The following is a 27,152-nucleotide window of genomic DNA, read 5'->3' on the forward strand; positions in this document are numbered from 1 at the left end:
GAAATAGTTTCCTTACACAGGAACTTTTAGTTCTTAACTGAGTGAAGGATGAAGAAAGGATTCTGCAGGCCCTGGGTAGTGAACATGTTAATTATACATTCGACACAGGAATCTGTCCGTAAGTATAAGTAGCTGAGTCCCCTTCTCGCTCTCAGAGTCTGATGGGTTGTGTCAAAGGTGGCTTGGGGACAGGTGCACGTTTTCCCTTCTGGCAGTTGTGTCTGTGCTTTATCTAGTCTGGAGCTATAATCACCTGTTCGTTACCCAGGCTTCACATATTACTATGGCTTATTCAGTTCGCTGCATATAGTAGACAGGGCTCAGGAAAATCAATGAGATTTACTGTTTTCAGCAACCTGAATGATTTGGTGGGGAAAGGAGAGTGAAACTCTTTGTTTTTTCTGAGACTCATGGGCACTTTGAACTTTTGGTTACTTCATTTTGGCGGGGGGTGGGGAGCGGGTAGGGAGTGGCAGAGGGTTATTATTTTCTTCTTTAAGGCTACTTCATAGATGAAGCCCATATGCCATTAAAAGTTGCCCATAAGAAAAAGTGAGCCAGTCCATTCAGTCGATGTTTCACAGTACTTGTTATGTACCCAGACAGTTTATACCATATGAAATGTCTGATACCTAGTGATCTTCAGTAAATGTTACCTTTCCCTTCTCTTTGACACTAGTCAGCCTGTTGTGGGGAACACAGAATGGAGTATGATATTGAAGTGTGAGACCTGAAGGGTCTCATGGAGAAGTGTCTTGAATTTGACTGTTAAGGATAAGTGGGCTATAGATACACAGAAAGTGAGGGGTTGCCCTGTGGAACTCCTGGGACAGTGAGGAGGCTGGCTGAACCTGGAGGCAAAGGGGAAAATGCTTTAGGTTTATTTTTAAAGAGCATTCTTAAAAGACAGTGAAATAATTAATCTTAAATACTCTGCATTCTAAGGCTTAAGGGTCATGAAGATGGTAGGAGTCAAGTCTATTTGTTTCTCATACATGCAGCCTCTCTCTGCCTTGGGGCCTCAGCTCCTGCTGTTCTTTCTGCCGAAAATGCTTTTCCCTAGAAATCTGCCTGGCTTAACCTCACCCCTTCAAGTCTCTGCTCAGGTGTCTCCTCTCTGAGACCTTCCCTGAGCCCTGTGCATACACTTTCACTAGGCCCCTTCAGCTTTATTTCTGTTTACCATATGTACCCCCTTCTAACATAGTGGATAATTTACTTGATGATTTTGTTTGTTGCCTGTCTTCTCCACTAGAATGTGTGCTTCATGAGGCCAGGATTTTTTTTTTAAGGATTTGTCCACTGAGATCTCCTCAGCATTGACTACAGCATCTGGCATGTAGTGGGCTCACAGTAAATACTTACTGAATAAACATCTCTTTTTACACGGGCTAAACTCATTTTGCTGCTGGCTTTAATGATGATGGACTGTGATCCCCCACCCCACCCCACTCTCCTTTTAAGGATAGGCTCCCAATAGCTTCTTCCTTTTGGAAAACATCCTGACAGTAAGGGAAAAAGTCTCCAAGGTACTGGATGAGCCACTGAGAAGCCTGTGTTTTAAAGACAATGTACATTTTACTCAGAGCCCATGAACTTAAATCAGCAGTATGATTTTATGAACAGTTACATAGCTTAATTGTAATTTTTGCCTCTGTAGCAAAGATAGGCCTACTGGGATGACCATACATGCAAGAAAGAAAACCCAGTTCTAAAAATGTGTTTATTGTGGGGCTGTTTATTGTAAATACTGATAAACCTTCCCTCCCATTAAACTCCTGAGTACAGAAATTGGGCAGTCCTAGGAAAAAGTAAGAAAAGGCTATTTTTTATAAAAAGATTCCTCCGTGTCTTCCCACATTGGGAAAAAAGTTAAATTTTTTTCATAGTAAATAATCATCCGTGTAAGGTGACTGGGTTGGACTAAGTCATCACTTAAGCCACTTTCCACCTTGAAAGCTGTATGATCCTGCTCTGTCTAAATATTCCACTGTGGCCGGTTTGTTTAATATACCACTGTATGAACTTGCTGTATGCATTCCTTAGCTTAGTGGCTTAGTTTGATTGTCTGAGTACTCTAGAAGGGGGATTTCTGGATCCAAATTCTTGGGGATTTTTAAGGTTCTTGTTTCATAGGGCCAAATATTTTTTAGATAAGCTGCACTTTAGATTAATGGCTAATGCTTAGGTTATTGAGTTAGCATAGCTGTGATCTGTCCTGGATCTGCCCTTGCCTGCCATGTGCTGAGTTTACTTGGTCCCTTGGCCTTCATTTCTTTCTACCCTTCTTACTGGGTAGGGATGAAAATTAGCTGAGAATGCACCCTGGCTGCTCTTATTATCACGATTATTTTATTTTGTACTTCTAGAGTTTCATGAACATAGAATATTAGCATATAAAATATCCTTGTCAATTTGATAAGGAAAATGTGGAGTTTTTATATTTTTTGATTACTTTTGAGTGCTCTTTTTCATGTTCATGATTATTTACATTTTGGGTTTTGTTTTTTTTTTTTAAATGTTTCAAACTACTTCATTTCGGTAATGATTTCTTTTTCTAAGTTTAAATCCATATTGTACTCACTCACCACTCACTTTACATGTACTTGGTGTCTTTAAGATCACCAAACATAGCACAAAGAATGCATAGGTGGTTTTTGAGATACCATATGGATTTTAAAACATATGTGTGTATAATATGTGAGGATTATTCTGTTTTGGTAAAAAATTGTTTTTAGATCAAGTCTACCAATGGTTTATAAAATAAATACATACATTTTTAATTTTAAAAGAAAATATCTTGCCAGTGGCTTGGGGAGTGAACCATTTTGGAATTTGGGCTCATAGCCCCATTCATGCACTCAACAGGTACAGCACTGGCTAATATTCTGACTACAGTCTCATCAGAGAACATGAGCCAGAACCACCCAGCTTATTAAAAATGCCAATTCAAATCTGACCCCATACAGGGAGATAATTTTGAATGATGTCAGTTTATCCTATTAGGAAATGTGAGTTTTGCTTTTTCAATTATTGTACTTTCTTTTGTTTTTTTTCCCCTACTCTTGTGCTTTGAACCTCTTGCTGAGGCCCAGACATTTGTTGTTTTTTCATGTCCAAAGGTTCTCTTCTGGGATGAGAAGTTACTTTAGCGTAAGTTCACAGCTCATTAAATTAAGAAGCAACTGCTTCAGAGGTCCACAAACCAATAATTTACTTTTAAGTGTGTGTTTACGTCTGAGAATTCATAGCAGGGGGCTAAAAGGGAGAGTAATGAGCCTGGCAACTCCCTGCTCAGCTTGCTCACCAGACCCCTCACCAGCAATGTTTCCACAGTGTTGTTGTTTTCTGGGATCCCATCAAGATGCCCTTCGGAAGATTAGAGACAATTGACTCGCATACAGAAATGAACTAGGTGGATGGAAGCCTGGGCCAGGCCTTTGAGAGAGCCTCCTGCTGCCCAGGTGGTCACGGAACAGCACTTTATGTCAGGGCAGCCTGAGACTTGAGGTTTTTAGAACACAGGTTGTCTGTTCCTAAGCCTGCCTTCCTCTCCTTCTCAGGCCAGTGGGGCTGACTCCTGATTGCAGAGTATAGTCAGTTGGAGGGAGTTTTGAAAATCAGAGAGGTTCTGATTTAAGTGGCCTGGGTGGGATCTGAGCTTGGATAAAGTTTAAAAACCTCCCCTTTGTGATTCAGGTGCACCCCATGACCAGGAACCCAAGCCACCAATCTGTTTCCAGACTTAGCCTTTCCAGTCTCCTCCCCTACCATTTGCCTTCCTTCAGTCTGTATATTTAAGGGTTGCTCTAGCAATAGCTCTGCCCTGCACTTTCAAACTTCAACCTTGGACTGCTTGCCCCTTTAAATGATTTATTTTGGTGAATAGTCACAATCTGTAATCAGGTACTTACTATAAGGGTACGTTGTTAGTTTGCTGCCCTGTTGGTCTTTGAATTAATTTAATGATCTGTGAATTTCTATTCAAACAACTAGACTGTCCAAGTCTCCTCTGTGGCATAGGCCCTGGTGAGGAACACTTGGATTTGATATTTTAAAACTTCTCTCTGCTGGTCCTTATGTGCTGGTATAAGACTGAGATGATTTACTTCCTTTTTATTATTCCTGTTGTTAAAACTTGGGTGGGCAACTTTTACATTTCTTTTTAATGTAGTGAAGGTGGAACATAAAGAATGTATTTCATGAGTTTTGAATCAGTTACTTAATCTGAATTTCTGATTATTCTCTTTAATGTGATTATATTCTAATAAACGGAGAAGGCAATGGCACCCCACTCCAGTACTCTTGCCTGGAAAATCCCATGGATGGAGGAGCCTGGTAGGCTATAGTCCATGGGGTCGCTAAGAGTCGGACACGACTGAGCGACTTCACTTTCACTTTTCCCTTTCATGCACTGGAGAAGGAAATGGCAACCCACTCCAGTATTCTTGTCTGGAGAATCCCAGGGACGGAGGAGCCTGGTGGGCTGCCGTCTATGGGGTCGCACAGAGTCGGACACGACTGAAGCGACTTAGCAGCAGCAGCAGCATTCTAATAAAACCTACAGTCTACTGAACTGCTTCATATAAAATCTCACTTACAGACAATGTATATTTGAAAATGTAGAAACTCTTCAAATCTACAGTTTGGAGGACTTTGTGATAAATGTCATATTTTTTGGCAACTCAAAGGAAAAATTTGCAAATTACTTAACACAGTGTCTTTAAAATATAGCCCTTGATAAGAAACTGTTAATATTAATGGTCTGTTCTGGGCAAAGTCTGACACTTACCTTCTATTGGTAGTTCATTACCTTTTTGAGATACTTAAAGTGATGGGAAGGCTTTGGAGCCCTGAGGGAAGCGGGGTGTCCTGTGGGAATGGTAGTCTTATAATAGAGCCAGATCAAGTGCAGCCCTTAGCACACCGCCCTTGCTATGCGCCACTACCCCCCAGCCTATTATCAGGCAACGAGTCCTGCTCATCCATTGGTTGGTGCTGCACAGAGCCCCTCCCCCAAGCGACCAACTGTCAATGTGAGACCGGTAGTGGTCCTGCTCACCCATTGGTTGACACCACAATGGGCCCCGCCCACAAACAACCAACTGTCAAGGAATGACCGTTAGTGAGGGGATTCAGTCAGCGGAGGGTGATCCTTGGGTGGAGAGTGAGGTAAGAGGAGGATCCTAGCCTTCTCCCTGGGGCTCTTCCAGTTCACCTGGCCTCAAGCCAGCAGGTGAGCTGGGGGTCAGGGAGCAGGCTGGGGGCCGTGTCCTGCAGGGCTCCAGAACCCTCGCCAAAGCCTCCCACTGACTGGACTCAGACCTTGAGGCGATGGTGAACCTTCCCCTCATCCCATCTCTTCGACCTGATGGCAGCAGCCTGGGGGACCTGGTCCCTACCATATGGGCGGCCTGAGGAGCCTGAGGCTCCTGGCTCCTGTTGGGTCCTGGGCGTCTGGCTCCCTCAGCGATGACAGCTGGGCAGGGTCTGGGAACCTGGCCCTGAGGAAGCCACCAGCTGAAACCTGCCTCCTCTTAGCCAGGACGAGGACCTCTGAGGAGAAAGTTGTGCCTTGCTGGGGACCTCGCCCTTTCTTGTCAGGACAGAAGATAACATTCGTTAAGAGATTTACAGAAGCATCACTACTGGACTATGAGAGGACCTCTAGAACAAAGGATCTGGTACCAAAAAGTTTACAACAACTAACCATGCTCCTCCCTCACCTTTCCTGGCAAAGGGCTTTGCTGAAAGCTTTTGGGGAGTTTGAGGTTTTTAAGGCATGAGCCACTTGTCTACTTTCATGGCCCTCAATAAACCTGTCTCTGCTCCAAACTCCAACAGTTTGGTATTGTTTGGCCTTACTGTGCATCGGGCACACAGACTTGTGTTTCGGTAACAGTCTGGTTGGGCTCAGAAGAGCCCCTGTGTTGGACATGGTCGGCCTCAGGTACCAGGACTTCATGCGTCTACCTTAATCCCTGGTTGCATCTGGATCTGGCCAAGTCAGCAACCATGCGAGTCAGCCTAAAGACCTTTCTGAGCAGAGTTTGAGAGGAGATGCCATCGGGAACCTCCAGTTTAGTGAGCTTCATCCTGCACATCCTTATGTGCAGGACCCTCAACCATCCCTTTGGGGCACTAACAGAGCTGAAGGGCAAGCAGCCTTTAGGCCTTTCTCCTCTGTGTCTGGATGGCTAAGTCTTTGCAAGTCAGTGCTTTTATGCCATCATTAGTCCCAGTGGGATGGGAATTCTCTTCTCTGGGCTTTAGTTTTCTCTGTCAGTTGTGAGGTCCATGTCTTTCGGGGCACGTGTGGACCGTCCAGGTGGACACACACACTAAGGTATCCAGGTGGCAATTTGCTCTTTTTTTAAATTTTTCCTGTTTTTTCTCAGTCTTTTTAGCAGGGACCCACTGGTAGGCTCTGTTAATGGTGAAGTCAATGTCAAGTAGGGTGGCGGAAGGGGAAAGGATCTACTACCAGTGTGTGTGTGTTTGTCTCTTAACTCGGTGCTTCTGCTTTCTTGCAGGAGAATCACTCTCTGATCTCGCTGAGCCTTTCATCTATTCAGTCTTCCAGTGTTATATCTATAGTATCTTCCTTTACTGTCCAGTCAAAGTAACTGGAATCTATAATCTCAATTTTGAGATCTGTCCTATATTTTTGATCCTAAATATGGGGTTAAAAAGAAAGTTGGTATCAGAGATTTATTTTAAAACTTTATTTCTATAATATGTCCTGAAGTTAGTGCTCAGTCCAATCTCTTACATCTCTCACAGTCAGCCTGACAGTTAAATTCCACAATTGCTTATTGGATTAAAACAACCTGGAAAATTCAATTACCCAGAAAACTCATTCCCTGAGCATCCTTTTAAATCAATATGGGGCCATATAGATGAACTGGGAAGTCCTTGTATTCCTTAAAATAATTAGTTTATGTGTAAGCCTTTTAGAATCTATCAAAATGAACAGTATTTATTAATTTTTAAACTAGTAAAATGTATTACTGAAGGTTTGATATCCCACTGGAAATAATTTAGGATCAGACAGGAGTGATTTGTTGTACTGATATTTTATGTAAGGCTTGAGCAATTTTATTTTCTGGGTTTACGAGACTGATGCTTCAGGGGCCATTTATTTCTTCACTGTGTATTTGCAGGGTTTAACATATGATACCCATTCGTGGGTGATAGTGTCTTCGTTAGGTCTTAGTGCAAACAGCTGCGCTTCATACAGACAGGCCTCACAGCTGAGAGGATGCACGGCATTGCCTCATCCTGTTTTGCCTTTTAAAAATATAAAGTGCTAGGGCTGAATTGTTTATTAAAGTAGCTAGAGATATGTGTAATGAAATGAAATATCTGAAATGAAAAGACTAATTAAGTCATATTAAAAAGTTAATTATTTGGCTAACAATGAGCTTGGCTAACAATGAGCTCACAACTTTATTTCTGAGACAATAAAGCTTGGAGAAAAGGAGTAATGTTCTAGTTAAAAAGAAATCAATACACATTAATCACATTATTTTCAGAAATTCTACCAATTTGAACACCTATCATGAATTTGTGAGACTGAAGTCTCCTCTCTTGAGTGATGGATAGTATTTTATATATATATATAAAATCATTATGTTTTATATATGAAACTAATATGATGTTATGTGTTATGTGTCAATTATACCTTCATGAAAAAATTACAACTTCTTAAACCTGAATTGAAAGGCAAAAAAAATAACGTTTGCAATTAACATGGCAAACCAAGGCTAACTTTATTATTAAAAAATAATAATATTTTGAAGTGTTCCCTCCTCTTCAGTATTTTGAAAGAGTTTGAGAAGGACTGGCATTAAATCTTCTTTAAATGTTTAGTAGAATTCACCAGGGAAACTGTCTGATCTTGGAGATGGACAGCTCTTGCTCTGGACTTTTCTTTCCAGCTTCTCCATGGTTCACTTCTAGCTTCTTCAGACTGTTTTGTCATACTTCTGCAAGTCTTTGTCCAAAGCATTTCCCTCTTTGCACTCAGATACTTCTAATTCAAGTCTGGGTTGGTTGTAACTCTTTCTAAAATACTTTTTATTCAGAATAATATTAATATATTATGTACATAAGTGTATATATACAATATTTTTATTGAGGATAACCTAAAAGGATTAGAAGGCAGGTAAGGAAATTTGAGAACTGTTTATTAGATACACCTGCTTCCTATATGCTGGTCTTGTAGCTGCAGATAAGACCCCCTTCTCCTTTCTTATTGAATCCCTGGGCACCAATCAAGTTTCATGTGCTCAAAAGAAACTCAAACATTCAAAAGATATCATAATTATTCTTGAAGAGATACTCTTGTATTATAAAATGGAATATTTAATGCCCAGTCTGAATAACCACATATGAATTAATTCACCAAGTCAGAATTTCCCCCAAGAACAGCTAAGCTCTTAACTCAGACAAGATTCATACAAGAGTGGATTTCAGCCTCTATGCTGGGTTGCAGTCTTCATCCTTGTCACAGGTATAGAATATCCTGTCATCTGCCAGATAACGACAATTTGCTTCCTATTTTCTGGCAGTTGTAGCCCTTCTCTTCTGATAGCCATTGGTTAGAGCTTTTGAATGACATGGAGAAATGATGGTGAGTGATTAAAATGCTTTTTGTCTTGCTCTTTCAAATATGATTAAATTGGAGTGAAGAACATAAAGTTAATGAAAGAACTTTCTCTTCCTAACTTATTAAGAGTTTAAAAATGAAGAATGAATGTTAAATTATATAAAATATTTTTAAAACCACCAGTTTTCTTTATTTAAATTTTACTAATGTGAATTACCCTATTATAAATTTCTTAAAATTACAGCAATTTTATTTCTGAAGTCCTGCTTCCCTGATGACTCAGATGGTAAAGAATCTGCCTGCAATGCAGGGAGACCTGAGTTTGATCCCTGGTTCTGGAATATCCCCCAGAGAAGGGAATGGGAACCCACTCCAGTGTTCTTGCCTAGAGAATCCCTTGGACAGAGGAGCCTGGTGGGCTGCAGTCCGTGGGGTCACAAAGAGTCGGACACGGCTGAGCAACTAAGCACACCCACATGCACCTTATTGCATGCCATTGAGTATGATTTACAAATATTTTATTTAGAATAACAACACTGTTCTCCCCACCCCTTTTAGGGGAAATTGCCCAGTATCCTAACACCCCTTTAAATGTTTGGTAGAATTTGGGAAGAGCCCCTTCTTGGTGTGGACGTGATGGAGCATGTTGCCTTTTTCATATTATGAAAGCATAGAGATATGTGGCTGAAGCTTAACCAAAGTGCTAGCACTTTGAATTTGCAAAGACGAACAGGTTAGAAAATTTTCATAGCTCTGCTTGGTTATCTAGAGTCCAGCAGCAATAGTGATGTGTGTCCTGCCTTGGCAGGGTGAAGGCAGCAGTAGAGGTGGAGATGTCAATAGCAGCATCCTAAATTCAGGACTTGATGTAGGTAATGGCTTCTGCAGCTTGACCTCCCTTAACTTGTGCTCACTTGGTGAGCTTGATTCTCCAGGTTTCCCATCTATTCTGTAGGCTATCAGTATGCTTTCAGAAAATTGCTTCTCTGCTTAGGTTTGCTAGAGTTGCTTTCTGTAGCTTGCAATCAAGAACCTGACTATTTAATAGCATAGTGGATGGACTTGGTACAAGTCCTATTGTTGGTGAATGGACAGATCTTGATTCAAGTTGTAGTTCTTTCATAACTGGCTTTGGGCAAGTTGCTTAACCTTTCTGAACCTCATTTGTTCAGAGGACATTCACCCAGAATGTCCTCATTCTTGCAGAATGGTGGAAAAAATTAAAGATAATATATGCCAAATGCATCATCTCTCAAAGTAGGCATTTGATGCATTATCAGTAATTAACATTATTTACAGAATGTTCTGTAACAGATCAATAATCCCTTCTCCATAATTCTGAAAGCCAAAAAGTTCTGAAAACTTTTAAATAATTCATTTGATTGTAAAACCTGACCTGACTTGCAAATATTTGAAGAAAATACCTAACTATGATGAGAGGCAATTAAATTTTTTTATTTATCACATTATTATAAATATTTACTTTTGCTACAGAAAAACTGTAGCTGCCCAGACTCTCTGAAGGTGTGTGAAATATAGAACATATGCCCCATAGTGTCTTTCTGGGGAGTTTGGAATCTTGAAGCACATCTGGCTCCCTGAGTTTTGGATAAAGGATTTGTGAAGGATTGTTGAGTTATACTGATTCACAGTCAGAGAGCGTGTCAGAATGGTCTGGGGAGTTTTTTTACTTGTTGAAAAAAAAAAATCACTGTCCTCTGGGTGAATGAGGCGGGCACTTTCCTCTCCTTTCCCTTTGGCTCATTTGTCTGTATGTGTAGGGGAATGGTTTCTCTGGCTGTTCTGCCAACATCAAAATTAGTTGGGGACATTTCAGTCTTTTTTCCATGCTTTGTAATACATTACATGATGAGAGACTTACTGTTCTTTGTGTATGTTAAACTATCTGAAACTAGAGGGGTTTTTTGTTTGTTTTTTTTTCCTGTTCTTGAGGTTATTCTCTGAGAACTTACTTGGGTATGCCGATTTTTAGGGAAGGTTTTTTTGTTTTGTCGGTTCCCATAAAAATCATCCATTGGTCAAAGAATTTTCAGGTGGTAACTTTATGGATGAGAAAAGTAAGTATCCATGGTCAATTTCTGTCTTTATAGTTATTTTAACATTATTTTACAGAACATCATGTGTAAAATTATAACAACTAAGTAATATTTTGCTGAAATAAAAAACAAGTAAGGAGAGAGGAAGCATTATATTTAAACATAGATAAATAATATACTCCGGGAAAATTTTCTTACTGACCCTTAGTTGTTTTCAGTCATTTCTCAACCTGTTTTTTTTTTCCCCTCAGGATTCGGTAGAATAGTGTTATGTTGTTTTCTTATTTAGCATGACACCCTCTTAACTACTCCTGTTTGGTTCCTGCTTCCTGGGACTAGGGCTGAGCTCTCCATTAGTGGGGTCGCTTTAGATTGTATAGCCCTCTCTTTCAGGTAACAATGATTAACCTACTGGGATTTTTCTCTTTCAGGTAACAATGATTAACCTACTGGGAAGAGTAGATCCCATTTTGACCCAAAGATCATAAAATAGAGAAATTCTGTGGCTTTTAATTTCCTTAAAACAGTCATCTCAAAAATTTACTGTGTCAGTGCTTTGAATAAAAGGCAACTCAAATAGCCTGTCTTACATCTTGAAGAATTTCAGTAACTAATCATATGTTGGCAAAAGTGATTGGTTCTAGATTTGGACAGATTCCATTAAGCAGTTATTTTGACAGCTCTCCTGTTAATGCTGGAGAATTTGTTGTGCCTCTGGGCGAGCCTGAGAGCAAAGCTGTCTAAGTCAGTATGAGAAATGCTGCTCATAGCTTTTTAGAATGGCTAGGTTTCATCTCAGAGTAGAGTGATGGTCTTTTCATGCAGTTTGCCACTGGTGAGATCTCTTGCTCCCTTTGACGAGAAAGTAGGCGTGATGAGGCTCATGAACATTCCAGTGTTCCTCCCTGCTCTCGATTATGGGCAGACTCCCAGGATGTGGCAGTGTGTGGTCTCAGACTTGGTTCCTGCTGCCAGCTCTGCTGCTCTTTTGGATGTTTCTTTAGCCTGGCCTTTATGTTCCTCGCCTCTTTCTTTCCCCCCAAATCAGTACTTATGAAAGGCAGTTTTAGGCTTTCATATTCCTTTGAGAAGTATTTTGATGTGATGCCCTAACTTTATTTACAGGACACATCTTTTTTTTTTTTTAAATAATAAATTATAGGTGTTCAGGATATGTGGTGGGGGGGATATATTTTGACACTGCCAATGGTTTTATCAGTTTATTACATAAAAGGAAGTGCTTAACAAACTTCTGATTACTTTAAGAAGACGTTTCCAAATGTTTGAGGGGAAATATATGTGTTCTTTGGCCTGCATTCATGCCCATTGAAAGCTGAGGGACTGCTGTGGGTTCCCTAGTGCGCTGGCCCCTCGGAGAACGAGTGTCTGCAGAGAGAGTGAGGGGGCACTGCTTTAGTGCTGGCCCAGTGTGCACTGCCACTTATGTAAAGGTGTTCCTGCATGCTCACAGCTACTCACGCCTGCACACACCTGAGCCACAGGTAAGGATTTTCAGGGAGTACATCACAGTGGAATGGTTTCCATATTTAGCCCTTGATGCAAAATTAGACTTAATTTTAAGTCAGAACTAGACTTTAAAATACCTTTAGAAAGGCTGCCCTACCAGCTCTTAAACATGGCCCATGTTTCCTTTTGCTCGGGACCTATCATTCTATGTTCAACTGTGCATCAGACAAATAAAGAAGGAGGCTTTGTGTTGTAATAAAAAAAAAATGCATCTGCACCACTAAGATCAGACTCCGTTTCGAAGCACAGTTGAGAGAGGCGTTGCAGAACTGAAGCTGCAGGAACAGGAATGGCCCCTGGAATTTCCTTATTTTCTCAGATTGATCTATTTCATTGTGCAAAAGTCAAATGCTGAATGCTCTCAGACCCAGCCAACCCGGCATTCTTAGGAGTGGCTAACATTGTGTGGATACTAATTCCTCTAATCATGAGAGGAAAAAAACATAATTTTTACCAAGTTGTGATATAGAAGATAGCATGGCTTGACAAATGAAGGTTGTGAAGTATCAGAGTAAGTATTGGGATGGATTGTAGATTTTCTCTCTCTGGACCGTTTTAAATTCAGAATAAGTGTTTATGCATGCATGCTCAGTCGTTCAGTTGTGTCAGACTCTTTGCGGCTGCGTGGACTGTAGCCTGTCAGTCTCCTCTGTCCATGGAATTTTCCAGGCAAAAATACTGGAGTGGGTTGACATTTTCTTCTCCAGGGGATCTTCCTTGCCCAGGGATTGAACCCATGTCTCTTGTGTCTCTTGTTTTGACAGGCGGATTCTTTACCAACTGTGCCACCTGGGAAGCCTCTTTAAGAACTATTCTTATAGGTAAAAAGTGAAGGTGGCAGTTTTTTAAATTGTTTTTGGACCCAATAAATGTGGATTCAGAATCTCTCAAATGTGAAATTGAGTTACAGATGAATTCTTATTGTCCTAAAAAAACTGTAGAGTAATAACCCTTTTCGGTTTCCTCTGAGGATTGGGTTTGTGACAGGAAAGATGAAGCATTAGGAGTAGTGATTTTTTTTCCCCCAGTTCATATGAAGATGTTAGTCTGAAAGACAGGGCTGGAAAGGTTGTAGTACCAGACAGATGGGCATTTTAGCATCTTTCTCTAAAGAGATGGTAGAGAACAAAACAAGTATCAGCATAGAAAATGGTCACTGGAGTCTGTGGTATGTTGTAGGCTTGATAGCTAATATGTTGAATGTCACTAGGGAAATATTAGTCTTGGCAAGGCTATGGGGTGTCCTTCTTTATTGAATAAAATTAGTTAGGTTGCTGAGACTCATGAATCATGAATGAAATGTTAGAGCTAAAAATGGCCAGTAAATAACAGTGCTGAACACACATAAAGGTCATTTCTCGGTTCTTGCTGTTTGCTGTATGTGTTGTAGTCAATGTTCAGTGGGCCAGCAGCCTTTTTGTTTTAATTAAACTTTTTCTTTTGAGAGAATTCACATGCAGTTGTAAGAAATACTACACAGAGAGATGCCGTGTCCCTTTATTCAGTTTTGCTCAGTTGTAACTTCTTACAAAACTATATAGTCCAGTATGATAGCCAGGGTATCAGCATGGTTGCAGTCAAGACCCAGGACATTCTCAACACCACAGAACTTGCTCTCAGTACCCTTTATAGCCACAGCCACATCTCGGCTGCTTCTCTATCTCCTTAAACTCACTGCCACAAATCTCTTTCTATAATCTTATCATTACAAAAATGTTCTGTGGAGTCATTTGGATAGGCTTTTCCATGCAGAGTAAGTCTCTGATGATTCATCCAGGTTTTGCATGTATTAGTGTTTATTACTAAGCAGTATTCCATGGTACAGATGTAACCATAGTTTGATTAACTTTCCACCTGCTGAAGGACACTGGGTTATTCACAATTTTTGACTTTATGATTAAAGCTGCTACAAATATTCATAAATACATTTTATATATGAAAATAAAATTTTATTCCTCTGGGATAAATACTGAAGAGTTCAATTACTGGGTCATATGGCAGATGCATGTTTAGTTTTTTAAGAAGCTGCCAAACTGTTTTCCAAAGAGGCTGTACCATTTTATATTCCCACCAGCAATGTGTGAGTGACTCAATTTCTCTGTGTCCTCGTCAGCATTTGGTGTTGTCACTATTTTTATTTAGCTATCCTGTTTGGTATATAGTGATATCTTATGGTAGTTTTTGGTTTTTTGAACAGAGAATTGTTCTTTTTTTTTTTTTTAATAAAAGGTACCCTTTATTTGTATAGATAGAAGTTTCAACAAATTTTTATACTGTTGTAGCCACCACTAAAATCAAGATTAGAAACATTTCTATCTCTTCAAAATTCCTGTGTGCCCCCATTCAGTCAACACATCGCCACCATCCTTAGTCTCTGCTTCTGCTACTGCTAAGCAACCGATAATGCCTTCTTCTACTAGATGTTAGTTTTACCTTTTCTAGAATCTGGAGAATTGTTCTTTGTAGGTTTAATTTGCATTTCCCTGGTAGCTAATTATATGGCATGTCTTTTCATGTACTTATTTGCTACCTGTGTATCTTCTTTGGTGAAGTGTCTCTTTTTGTCTTTGCTGATGTTCTAACTGGATTGTTTGTTTTGCTACTGTTGCATTTTTCTAGTGCTTCACATATTCTAGGTATTAGTCCTTTCTTTGGATCTGTAGTTTGCAAATATTTTATCTCAGTCTGTAGCTTGTCTTTTCATCCTCTTTACAGGATGTTTTGCTAAGCAGAAATTATTAATTTCAATGAAGTCCGTAGAAGTTTTTAACTTTCATTCTTACTTTCTATGTTTAGTCAAAGCCAGCCCTGAGGTCAGTCCTTTTTTCCCTTCTTCACACCCGAAGGCTTTGGAGACACAGTCAATCATTTCACAGTAGTGGAGCTCCCTTCTAATGGTCCTTATCTTTGGCTCATTCAACAGTTTCATTCAGAAAGTCAGATTAAATCCATTAAGACAAAGGTGACTTACAGTAAACGGCCCCTAGGAGATTGCAGGCTAGTGTACAGGTGGGATGGTATCCCATGGTATCCTTCCCCTGAACAAGCTTCCCAACCTGCACTAGCCCACACCTGCACGATTCTGTCTGGGCTAGTGATGAATTTACTTCAAGGGCCTGAGGAAGATGGGAGCATTTCCCCCAGTTTATGTACCATCTTCCTAATGGCTTCTTGAAGAATTTTAATCATGGGTACATAAAAATCTGTCATAATTCTAATATCTCTGTCATCTTGATGTGGAAATCTGTTGCTTGTCTTTTTTTTATTCTGTTGGAGATCTTACTCATTCTTGGTATGATGAGTGACTTTTGAACAAAACCTGGACATTTTTGTATTGTGCTGTGAGATTCTGGATCCCATTTCAACCTTCTGGTTTTGACCCCACTCCAAAGGGCAATGGCACCCCACTCCAGTACTCTTGCCTGGAGAATCCCATGGACGGAGGAGCCTGGTAGGCTATAGTCCATGGGATCACTAAGAGTCAGACATGACTGAGCAACTTCACTTTCACTTTTCCCTTTCATGCACTGGAGAAGGAAATGGCAACCCACTCCCATATTCTTGCCTGGAGAATCCTAGGGACAGCGGAGCCTGGTGGGCTGCCGTCTATAGGGTTGCACAGAGTCGGACACGACTGAAGTGACTTAGCAGCAGCAGCAGCAGCCAAAGTGGAGAAGTTGTCACCTACTTGATATCTGTGTTTCCAAGAGGTTCTTAGGAAGAAGGGACAAGAGGATTGAGCCTAGGGCTTGGCTTTAGTGTTCCACCATTACTCTAGGGCCTTAATATTTCTTTAGCATCCTCTGTGCAGTGGTTCTCAACCCTGTCTTCCCATTAAAGTCATCCAGTGGAGCTAAAATCAGCAACTGTACATGATGGTCTCTTCTTCTACCCTGAGATTTTGATTCAGTTGGTATGGAGTGGAACTTAGGCAGTGGTATTTTTAAAAAGCTCCCCAGGTAATTGTAATATGCAGCTGGAGTTGGGAGCTACCTTTCTATAGACAAAAAGAACCTGAATGTTGACCATAACATTACCGATTCTTACGTTTTTTAAAAGCCTTGGCCTCAAACTTGAAGTTTTGTTTATATGCATTCTCAGTGGTGAATGGGAAGGAGGGGAGGTGTGAAAAGTTACAGAGTAAACTTGACCCATCTTCCTGGAGTGCCAGTTATGCCTGATAGAAAAATCATGTTTTAAATTACCTTGCAAAAAAGGACAGAAAATCAAAACAGATCTTTTTTATTTTATTTTTTTTTAAAAAGCAGAATATAAAATTTTCATGCATTTTTAAAAGGGAAAAACCAAACTAGGTAGGATTCTAGAGAAAGCACACATTAGTGGTGAGCCCCAGCACCAGGGATGGGCATTGGCAGGGCTCTCTTACTGGGGTTACTTCGGTGGAATTGTTTTGAAATGCATGGTGAAGGCCTGGGAGGCACAATACTGCTGTCTCAGAGAGATGTTTATAACTCGTATTGTTAGGTAACCTAGGTGACTGGGCTAATGTATGAATCATGTTTATTTAGAACAGTTTACCCTTTTTCATCATCTTTTGGTGTCAAAAGTATTCATGCCCCTGAATTTTATTTTTTGGTCTGAACCACTTCTGCTCATTCTTAGAGGGCTAAAGCAGGGGATTATTGGATAATGAAAACATTCTCAGCCTTTCTGTTTCCAGCCCCCATCACTGTCAGTGGAGACGAGCTCCTTTCTGTATGGCCACAGCTTGTAACACAAGCTTAACAGTTTTGTTGGGGGCCTTTGCTATTCTGTGGGGATCCTTCTGACAGTTGAAGAATGCCATTTATTTCTGAATTGAGCACTCATTCCACACTAATAATTCTCTTTGTGGGAAATTCTTACAAAATATGGGTGCTTCCTCCTCTGCAGGCTTGCACTGTGGCAGAACTGACAAGTGTGTACATGAGTTGCTCTCTTTACCACAGACTCAGTGAAAAATGAATGTTTTCTTCTCTTCACATATTAACTTGATTTTCTGGCAGTAATTCAAATCTTGGTGGAATCAAACTTATGTAATTTCAGCACTATAGAAACCATATAAACTTTTACCTCAACATTTCTCCATTAAAATATAAGTTGGATACTCTGTCTTTACATTGAATCATGGACCTTTTGGTGGTTGACTGCAGTTGTTTCAATTTATTCCTGAAGAATGAGTAAATGAAGTTTTGAAGAGGCAGCTCAAATGGTTAAGAGCATAGGGACCATGGGCAAACTGGCTAGTTCTAATACTCCCTCTGTTGCTTGCTGGTTACTTAGCTTTTTTGTATTTCAATTTCTCCTTCTATAAAGTGGAAGTAGAATTTTTCTGAGAATGACATTAGTTGATACATTGAAAGCTGTCAAACAGTTCATGGTGTGGATGAAAAATGCCTGCCATATCAGTAAACAAAGAGTGTTGCAACTACCACGCCAGCGTTTACTGCAGCCATCCCCAACTGTGCACCTCGAGGGGATTCAGGATGTAGAAAAGTAAGATACGGGCCCTGGATGGTTAAGATGCGTATCAAAGGAATGCTTTCAGTCAGCCCAGACTCTGGTATCTTCCCATAGACAAAAAAGTGCTAAATTCATTAACTTGAGATATCTGGTTTTCTTTAAATAACAGTAGTATTTTGATAGTCCAACTACCTGATTTTTGTTGCAAGACTCCTATATATTCTGGCTCTTCCTTTACCTCTGCAGGGCAGTCCTCCAGAGCATCTGAGAGACTGTCTTCTGGGCTTAAGTCCTCAGTTTGTCTGCCAAATAAAATGTAATTCTCAATTTCCAGGTTGTGTAATATTTTTTTTAGTTGACAGTGACATATATAAACAAGTGCTCAAATAATTTAGCTATTTTTATTGTTTAAATGGACCTTAAAGTATAGGTGACTACCAGTTTCTGCACACTTGACGTATATATGAAAAAAATAACCAATTCCAAATCGGGTGACAGGTGAATTTGTACTTGTAGCTTCCTATGCCTGGAACGTTCTCCTCCTCTCATGACTGGTGCACACTCAGCTTAGCTATACCTTCCTGAAAGGGCCGTCCTTATTATTCTGCTTATTTCCTTCCTAATAATACCACTGTTGATATGTATTTCTTTACTTGCTGTTGTCCATCTCCTCCACTGGAATGTAAACTCCATGAGGGCATGTCACAGGCTGACTTAAGTTAGTCTGGCCTTCCAGCATTGTTGTATTCTTTTGTTCAACATCGGAGACCTCCAGAATCTAGAAATAAGTGAGTGCTTTATAACCTTCCCTCCAGGCTTTTGCTTCCAGCTGTTAAATTACAAGGAAAGCAATTTCTGGTCTTAATTCTGCCAGGTTTGCAGTCACTTATTAGAAAGCACTTCTAGCAGTTCCAGAGCCAGGTATCGTTTTGTTGCTCTCTTTCCTTGGGCGCTCTGAGCTTCCTCTGGTACAAAGGCAATGGTGATGCTCTGATGGTGAGGCCAGCGAGTTGTGACTCAAGCTGAGCAGGAGAGTTTCTTCAAGAGTGAAGAGAAGCAGGACAAGAGTTCCAGATCTTGAGCGCCACACTATAGGTGGCAGATTTTTGATTTTGCCAGCTTTCTGGTGCCTTGTTCTTACAGAGATGGTGGAGTCTGTACAATCGTAACCAACCTCATATCTTAGACATCACTCATTTCACAAGTTAAAATTATATCGAACAGCCTCTTTACTAATGAACAAACCTTTTGTTGTATTTTAAAATAATGAAACTTAAAGTGCTGAGCAGAAGTGTAAACTCCCAATAACAGAACTTGAAATGCTAATGACTGCTAGGGTGTCAATAAGCTAATATGTAAATACACAGTGTGCATTGTTTATACCAAAGTTTTCCTAAATTTCAGGAATTGTAATAGATGGGGCCTTCTCTCTTTCATTTCCTACAGTATCTCCATCATTTAAAATAGTACTTAGTATGTGATAGTTGTTTCATGAATGAATAAAATTATTTCTGATAGAAAAATAATCTATATTCTGAACAACCAGTGTACAGACTTTTGGAGCATAACAGACTTTGAGGATTTGTGACTTGAAAAATTAACCTTTTAAAAGAAATCCATGAATATTTTAATTTAATCTAGATGATTTGGTTGATGATTTGGTGATCAATCAAGTATCCAGTTTGCTTAGGAGGCCATTTTATGAATATAGGAAACACATCCATTACCATCCACATCTTAAAAATGCTGTGAAAATGACAGATAAAATATTTTTAACGAGAAGAAAATCTGAAAATTCCTTTCCAGTCCAGTGGTTAGAACTTAGCACTTTTACTGTGGTGGTCTGGGCTCAATCCCTGGTGGGAGACCTAAGATCCCACAAGCCATGCAACACAAAAATAAACTTTTAAAAAGAGAAAATCCATAAAATCCAAGAAATATATAGAATGCCACTGACGATTAAAGCTGTAGAGTAATTCCTGAAAGAAGGGAGAGCTAACAGTTCTCTAGGGGAGCAAAAGTGTTCAAAGGGAGCTAAGGATTGTTATAGGGGTAGAGCCCTTTCTGGAGACCTACATCCAGCATGGGGAAGCAGCGGAAGCAGGTCAGAACCCTGGGGTGTTCATTGGAGATTAATGCAGAACTTAGAGGCTGGGGCCTTTCCCAAGTTTCAGTCGCTTTTGCTCCAGGCTAAGTGGGCCAAGTGTCTGTGCCCAGGGATCGTCTTGTCCTGTCAGAAAGCTTGGGACTCCCAGAGGATAAGCTGCCGCACCTCCCTGACAGCATTCCTGCTGCTCCCAGCAATTTCCACTGGAGTGCTGGTGGTTTCTCAACATTTCTTCAGGTACACAATGGAGATACAACAACTATCTTGAGAATTTGGAAAATATTGAATAGATGAATGAAAAAAACCCAGCATAGCACGTGGTGCTCATTACATAAAGAGCCCCAAGTTTGTGAATGGTCTGTATTCAGTGGTATTGTAGAAACAAGGTAAGTGGTATGAGGACACTGGCCTTTCTCAAGTAGTGGAACACATGTGAGTGAATTAATTTAGCTTTTTCTGAGATCATTTTATGAGCCATGTTTCTTAACATTAAACTAGGATCATGTTGTCATAAATCATTTAGTATAAACAGCATTTGAAAATAAAGTCACAAGATTTATAGCTATTTCAAATAACCTCTCAAATACATCCCTAAGTTTTTCTAATTCATTTGTTAAAGAAATATGTCTAGATCTGATTATGCAGCTATTTCTTCAAGTCCCTGAACAGAAGAATGTCTACAAGAGAAATAACTCTCCTTTGAAAATCTATTGCAACAGACAATGAAATATGCTAATCTCACTTTTGGTATTGTTTTCTTTGCAGTTTTAATGAAGGAAAAGAAATGTTCTCAGGGCTCATCGAAGCTTTTACCTCTAAGAATATTCTTTAAGTTCTCTTTATTTAGCAGTAATTTGATCCAAATCCAGATGATATTCAGAATATCCCGCAAATGTTTTTAAGCATACCAACTTTGATTCAGTAAGCATTTCTTGCACCTCTTGCTTTGCTATGGACTGAAAATACACCACTGAACAGGACAGAGTCCCTACCCTCTGGCAGCTTACAGTCTGTTAGAGACAGTACACAAACAGATGATTTTAATTAATAAGGCCAAGGAGGCTAGAATACCTAGAATATGACTTTCTCAGGGAAGGAAAGTTAGGAGAATTCCTCAGAAGATGAAATAGCATGGGAAAAGATGAACCATGGCATAGCCCTGGGGAACACATGCAGGTGACAGCAGTCAGTTCTGATTACTAGAACATGAAGCCAAATGTAGACTAGGTGTGGGATTTCCCTGGTGGTCCAGCGGTTAAGACTCAGCACTTCCAATGCAGGGGGCTCAGGTTTGATCCCTGGTTGGGAAGCTAAGATCCCAAATGCCTCGTGGCCAAAAAGCCAACAGATAAAAACAGAAGTAATGTTGTAACAAATTCAATAAAGACTTTAAAAATGGTCCACATTAAAAAAAGAAAAGTAAAGATTGCTGCTGCTGCTGCTAAGTCGCTTCAGTCGTGTCTGACTCTGTGCGACCCCATAGACGGCAGCCCACCAGGCTCCCCCATCCCTGGGATTCTCCAGGCAAGAACACTGGAGTGGGTTGCCATTTCCTTCTCCAAAGTAAAGATTAGATGGGCTATAAATGGCCTGGGAAAGCATGTGGGCCTGGAATGGGAGAACCTTTATGCTCTGTGTGCAGAGTTATGGAAGGTCATTTTAAGGGTTTTGACTAGGCTTAATTCAATTCAGTACAGTCCCTCAGTCGTATCCGACTCTTTGTGACCAGATGACTGCAGCACACCAGGCTTCCCTGTCCATCACCAACTCTGAAGCTTGCTCAGACTCATGTCCATCGAGGTGGTGATGCCATCCAACCTTCTTATCCTCTGTTGTCCCCTTATCCTCATGCCTTCAGTCTTTCCCGGCTTCAGAGTCTTTTCCAATGAGTCAGTTCTTCGCATCAAGTGGTCAAAGTATTGGAGTTTCAGCTTCAGCATCAGTCCTTCCAGTGAATATTCAGGACTGATTTCCTTTAGGATGGACTGGTTGGATTTCTTTGCAGTCCAAGGGACTCTCAAGAGTCTTCTCCAATACCACAGTTCAAAAGCATCGATTCTTTGGTGCTCAGCTTTCTTTATAGTCCAACCCTCACATCCATACATGACTACTGGAAAAACCATAGCTTTGACTACACAGACCTTTGTTGGCAAAGTAATGTCTCTGCTTTTTAATATACTGTCTATTTGTTGGTCATAACTTTTCTTCCAAGGAGCAAGCAAGCATCTTTTAATTTCATGGCTGCAGTCACCATCTGCAGTGATTTTGGAGTGCCCCCCCGCTACCAAAGTCTTTCACTGTTTCCATTGTTTCCTCATCTATTTGACATGAAATGATGGGACTGGATGCCATGATCTTAGTTTTCTGAATGTTGAGTTTTAAGCCAACTTTTTCACTCTCCTCTTTCATTTTCATCAAGAACTTCAGTTCTTCTTTGCTTTCTGCCATAAGGGTGGTGTCATCTGAGTATCTGAGGTTATTGATATTTCTCCCAGTAATCTTGATTCCAGCTTGTGCTTCAGGCAGCCTGGCATTTCGCATTATATATTCTGCATATAAGTTAAATAAGCAGGGTGACAATATGCAGCCTTGACGTACTGCTTACCCTATTTGGAGCCAGTCTGTTGTTCTGTGTCCAGTTCTAACTGTTGCTTCTTGACCTGCATACAGGTTTCTCAGGAGACAGGGTTCTCAGGAGGCAGGTCAGGTGGTCTAGTATTCCCATCTCTTGAAGAATTTTCCAGTTTGTTGTAGTCCACACAGTCAAAGGCTTTCGTGTAGTCAATAAAGCAGAAGTAGAGTAACTAGGCTACTGATAGACATTTATGTTTTCAGTGGATCTGGCAGAGTTGTGTCAGGGAAGTGAAATGGAGATTCAGAATTAAGGAGAACCAGGCTGAAAGCTTTGATGGCTCAGTGGTAAAGAATCTTCCTACAACACAGGAGACACGAGTTTGATCCCTGGGTGAGGAGGATTCCCTGGATAAGGAAATGGCAACCTACTCCAGTATTCTTGCCTGGAGAATCCCATGGACAGAGGAGCCTGGATGGCTACAGTCTAAGGGGTTGCAAAGAGTCGGACATGACTGAGCACACATAACACATACAGGTTTGAAATTAAGGAGAACATGGAGGCTCTGCTAGGAGACTTTGCAGTGGTCCAGGTGAGAGACAATAAGAACTTAAACTAGTACTGGGAGATCTGTTTGAAAAGGAAACGGGGATGAGTTTTAAAAATACTTAGGAGATAAGACTTGCAAGATTTGGAAATTGAAGAAGGAGGTAGAGGTTAGGATGATTCCAGTTTGCTGGCTTGCCAAACTGATGGTGGCTAGGGTACCCTTGGGCTATTCATGTTGAGTTGGAAACACTGTGGACATCAAAGTTGCCATCTAAGTATATTTCTGTAGCTGGAGAAAAGACTTCAGTTCAGTTCAGTTGCTCAGTCATGTCCAACTCTTTGCAACCCCATAGACTGCAGCATGCCAGGCTTCCCTGTCCATCACCAACTCCCAGAGCTTGCTCAAATTCATGTCCATTGAGTGGGTGATGCCATCCAACCATCTCATCCTCTGTCATCCCCTTCTCCTCCTGCCTTCAATCTTTCCCAGCATCAGGGTCTTTTCCAGTGAGTCAGTTCTTCACATCAGGTGGCCAAGTATTGGAGCTTCAGCTTCAGCATCAGTCCTTCCGATGAATATTCAGGACTGATTTCCTTTAGGATGGACTGGTTGGATCTCCTTGCAGTCCAAGGGACTCTCAAGAGACTTCTCCAACAGCACAGTTCAAAAGCATCAGTTATTCAGCACTCAGCTTTCTTTATGGTCCAACTCTCATATCCATACCTCACTACTGGAAAAATCATAGCTTTGACTTAGGGAGAAAAGACTTAGAGAGGCTTTAGTGAAAGGTGAGAGAATTGTGGAAGTGGATACGACTGTGTACTCCAAGGAGAGCTTGGAAAGAGTGAGAAGGGGGCAGGAGAGTGGAAGGGATGGAAGAGAATTGACCGAGGGGTGAGAAGGCAGAGAGAAAGACAAAGGCAGTAACAAAAGAGAACCATTAGGGACAACAATGTTTAAAGAGTGGGCAGAGAAACACCAAGAAAGCACGGTAAGCAGGAATGGTTAGAGAGATCCAGAACAGCCAGAAATGAAAGACTTAAGTTACAGTGGTCACAGGAAGGAGAAGTCAGTGGTAACAAACATGGCAGAGAAGGCCAGCAAGACACAGGCTGAAATGTATTCAGTGGGTTTGACATCTAGAAGAAATTGGTGTCCTTTGCGGGAACCAGGTGTAGTAGATTTATGATGTCTGGCCTTGGCTCGAGAAAAGGAGGGGCCAGGAGGTAAAGATGCAGAAGGCCAGAACACCCATATTCTTTCTAGTGAGAAGGAAGAAAGCAATGGGGAGCAACTGGAGGGACTTACATAGAGGCTAGGGAGATTTTTATTTTATTTTTTAAAAGAATTTGAGTGACTAAGGCTGTAAAGAAAGAGTGAGCCAATGAGGACAAGATGGTGATAGACGAGAGGGGACAACAGATGGGCAAAGGAGGTGAGAGCATGGTGTCAATCATACTACAGAAGGAGTGGAGTCCAACAAGAGACAATCCGTGCTCTTAGATCAAAGGTGCGGAGGGAAAAGAATTATTTTAACAAGGGAAAGCAGAAAGATGAGATAGGTATAAAGACATTTCAGTAGAAGGCCAGTCTGTTGTGAAAGTTTATTCCTCATACCTTTAAAGATGGTAGTTAAGGACTAAGTTAATAAAGGACTTAAAAGGTACAAAAATCATTGCTGCTTTTAAATTATTTTATGTCGTAAGTCTTATGAGCTGTTTTTTCCTACTAAGTAATTTCTGTACAATCCCATTTTGATAAATTACATGCAATTATTGATCATCTCCTTTTATAAAGAACAGTACTAAATCATCTGCTTTGTATTCCTGGTAAGATGAACATAATAACTCATTGCCACACCACAGCAGAGACTTGTTTGTGGGTGATGATATTTGGTGTTCTTTATGTGATAGCCCAAGCTGTTCATGGTTTGTTAAAACAGGACTCGGAACTTTATTGGCAGCACAATCGTAATGAAATGTAAATGTCATTCCTTTGGACCTTCAACCTTTCATGTTTTCACTGCATTTCTGAAAAGAAGAATGGGTGTTTTTATTAAACGCAAAGGCATTTGTACACAGCATATTCAGCTCATGAGTTTCTTAGGCACTTACTGTGTTGCCCAGTACAGTGCTTGTCTGGGAGGAAGTCAGAAGAAATTGGGAGGCATCTGCCTGTCCTGGAAGGAGCTACCAGGAACAGAATATAGATAGCTAGGATCCCAAGGCAGGAGAGCAGGGGAAGGGTGGGGAGGGGAGAGCATTGCAGGGCCTTTATTCAGGGAGATTATGCAAGTAGTGGGTGATAAGGAAAGATAAGTCTGGTGTTTATATAAACATAGAAGGTCTAGTAGTACCTCATTGAAGGTCTCCAGACAACTGGTCTACAAGCTATTAAGCAAGACAAATTATTTGGAGAATTGGAGTGAAATGTAAATGAAGTTTTATTTTATTCTCAGTCTATCAGGAGTAGATTCAAGGTGCAGCCCTGGAGTTTATGAAGTATTGGGCAGGATTACCCAATGGTTAGGTTCTTCCTTGTGAGAACATAGACACTGCCCTGTGACCACAGGTGCAGACACTGTTCTGTGTTGACATGGGTATAGGGCAGAGCTGAGTGGTCAGTCTGGGTGTTTGTGAGTCTTCCCTGCAGCAGAGTCATGCTGTGATGGACCTAAGTTCCATCCTGACCAGCAGTTGAGATTGGCCTGTTGCATCTCTTCTTTCAGATAGATTTCTAGGGCCTACTAGGAGGTTTGCGTGGGATTTAAGATGATTTTTGTAAATCCCCTTCCAGGAGTTCACAGGACAGCAGGGGTGATAGAAGAACAAGTATCACTATGCAAATAGCTCTCTGAAGGGTGCCTTCCTTTCTGAACTGCCTATCTTTATTTGGCCCTCCAGATTCGTTCCCCATCCTAATCCATTCTGTGCTCTGGGATGCCGATTTGTGTGTCAGTTCATTTACCTTCTGGTCTCCTTGGTTCTGGTCAACGGAAGACTCTAGCAGGGTTGAGCCTGGAAGGCAGGAAAGTGAGGTGAGAATGTCTGTTCCCCTAAGCTCATCAAGTAGCCCTTTCTAGTCACAGTTCTCCCAGGGTTTTAGCAATGCCTTCCTTTCCTTGTTCTTTGGAGCTCGGTGTGGAACAGCTTCCAATGCTGGCCCACCCCAAAGTACTGTATCATCTCAGGTTGGCTTCTCTGCCTACATCTTTGCAGACACTCCTAGATTAATCTGAGTTACTCTGTTGGTAATGTTCTTTCCTGCTGGGACCTGACCACTTTCTTTTCTTTTTCTGAAAATGATTATAGACAGCTTACCCAGAAGGAGAGATAGGCTGCAATGAATTGATGTGGGAGACTGAGGCAAAAGTAGGGAGTGGCAGGGGGCAATAGTCAGTACAGTTTTTGTAGTTGAACTCTGACTTCATAGAGACGCCTGGGGCATAGTAGATGCCAGATGAATTTTTTCCCAGCTCTCCCCAAAGGGTCCCTTGACTCTTAGTCTTTTTATGGCTCACTCTCTCCAGGGTCCTTGGATTTGTCCCCCAGCAACACTGTTGAACTTAATTTCTTATTGCTTAAGTTCTCTACCTGCAGTCTGTAGTTTAAACTTGTAGATGGCTTCTTCCCAGAATAGTGCATTTTTTGTTGAATAAATGGAGAGATGAAGGACAAAATTTTTCTTTTGTACTTTGTCCTGTCAGAAGTCTTTGAGCTGAATATTTTGAAATCTGATGTTTTCAAGACCAAAACCTTCTAGGAAAAACATAAGACATATCCAGATTGAGGGACATTCCTCAACTCAGTGCTTCTCAAAACTGTCAAGGATATCAAACTTAAGGGAAGTCTGAGAAACTATTATAGACCAAAAGCTAAAAAAAATGTGATCACTAAATTTAGTATGATGTTCTGGGTAGAGTTTTTGACATTAAGGAGAAACTAGTGAAATTTGGATATTCGGAAATTTGTTCATAGAAATGCACCAATGTTGATTCTTTAGTTGTAACACATATACTGTAGCAATGTCAGGTGTTAGCAGTAGAGGTGACTGGGTCCACATTTTGGCAACTGTTTATTATCTTTGCTACTTTTCTTTAAGTCTAAAACTTTTAAAATAAATAATTCCCTTAAAAATCAATCTTTAATATCTAAATAAGTTGATATTAAATTAAATACTTTAAGACATTTATGTGATTTTTTTTCTATGCTGAGGAAGATAATATTTGGACCCAAAGTGAAGTATAGAATTCATGAATCTTGTGC

The 27,152-nt window shown here is 40.7% G+C and overlaps 1 protein-coding gene across 6 annotated transcripts in view; it reads left to right on the forward strand.

The window, feature by feature from the left end:
• Window positions 1-27,152, forward strand: part of EPB41L4A (erythrocyte membrane protein band 4.1 like 4A) — a 279,429-nt gene that overhangs the window by 29,226 nt on the left and 223,051 nt on the right. For 2 of the 6 annotated variants that reach the window (XM_081505742.1, XM_081505746.1), the window contains exon 1: window positions 5,090-5,172. The exons of 2 other annotated variants lie outside the window; for them this stretch is intronic. In XM_081505742.1, the coding sequence (XP_081361868.1) occupies window positions 5,116-5,172 (57 nt within the window). In that variant the 5' untranslated portion in view covers window positions 5,090-5,115. Of the gene's footprint in view, window positions 1-5,089; window positions 5,173-5,314; window positions 5,685-27,152 lie in introns of those variants that run through there. 2 more of the 6 variants (XM_081505740.1, XM_081505743.1) reach the window with 1 other exon arrangement.

The sequence above is a fragment of the Giraffa tippelskirchi genome, chromosome 7, assembly GCF_054371585.1.
Source record: "Giraffa tippelskirchi isolate mGirTip1 chromosome 7, T2T-mGirTip1v1.2.pri, whole genome shotgun sequence".
Lineage (NCBI taxonomy): Eukaryota > Metazoa > Chordata > Mammalia > Artiodactyla > Giraffidae > Giraffa > Giraffa tippelskirchi.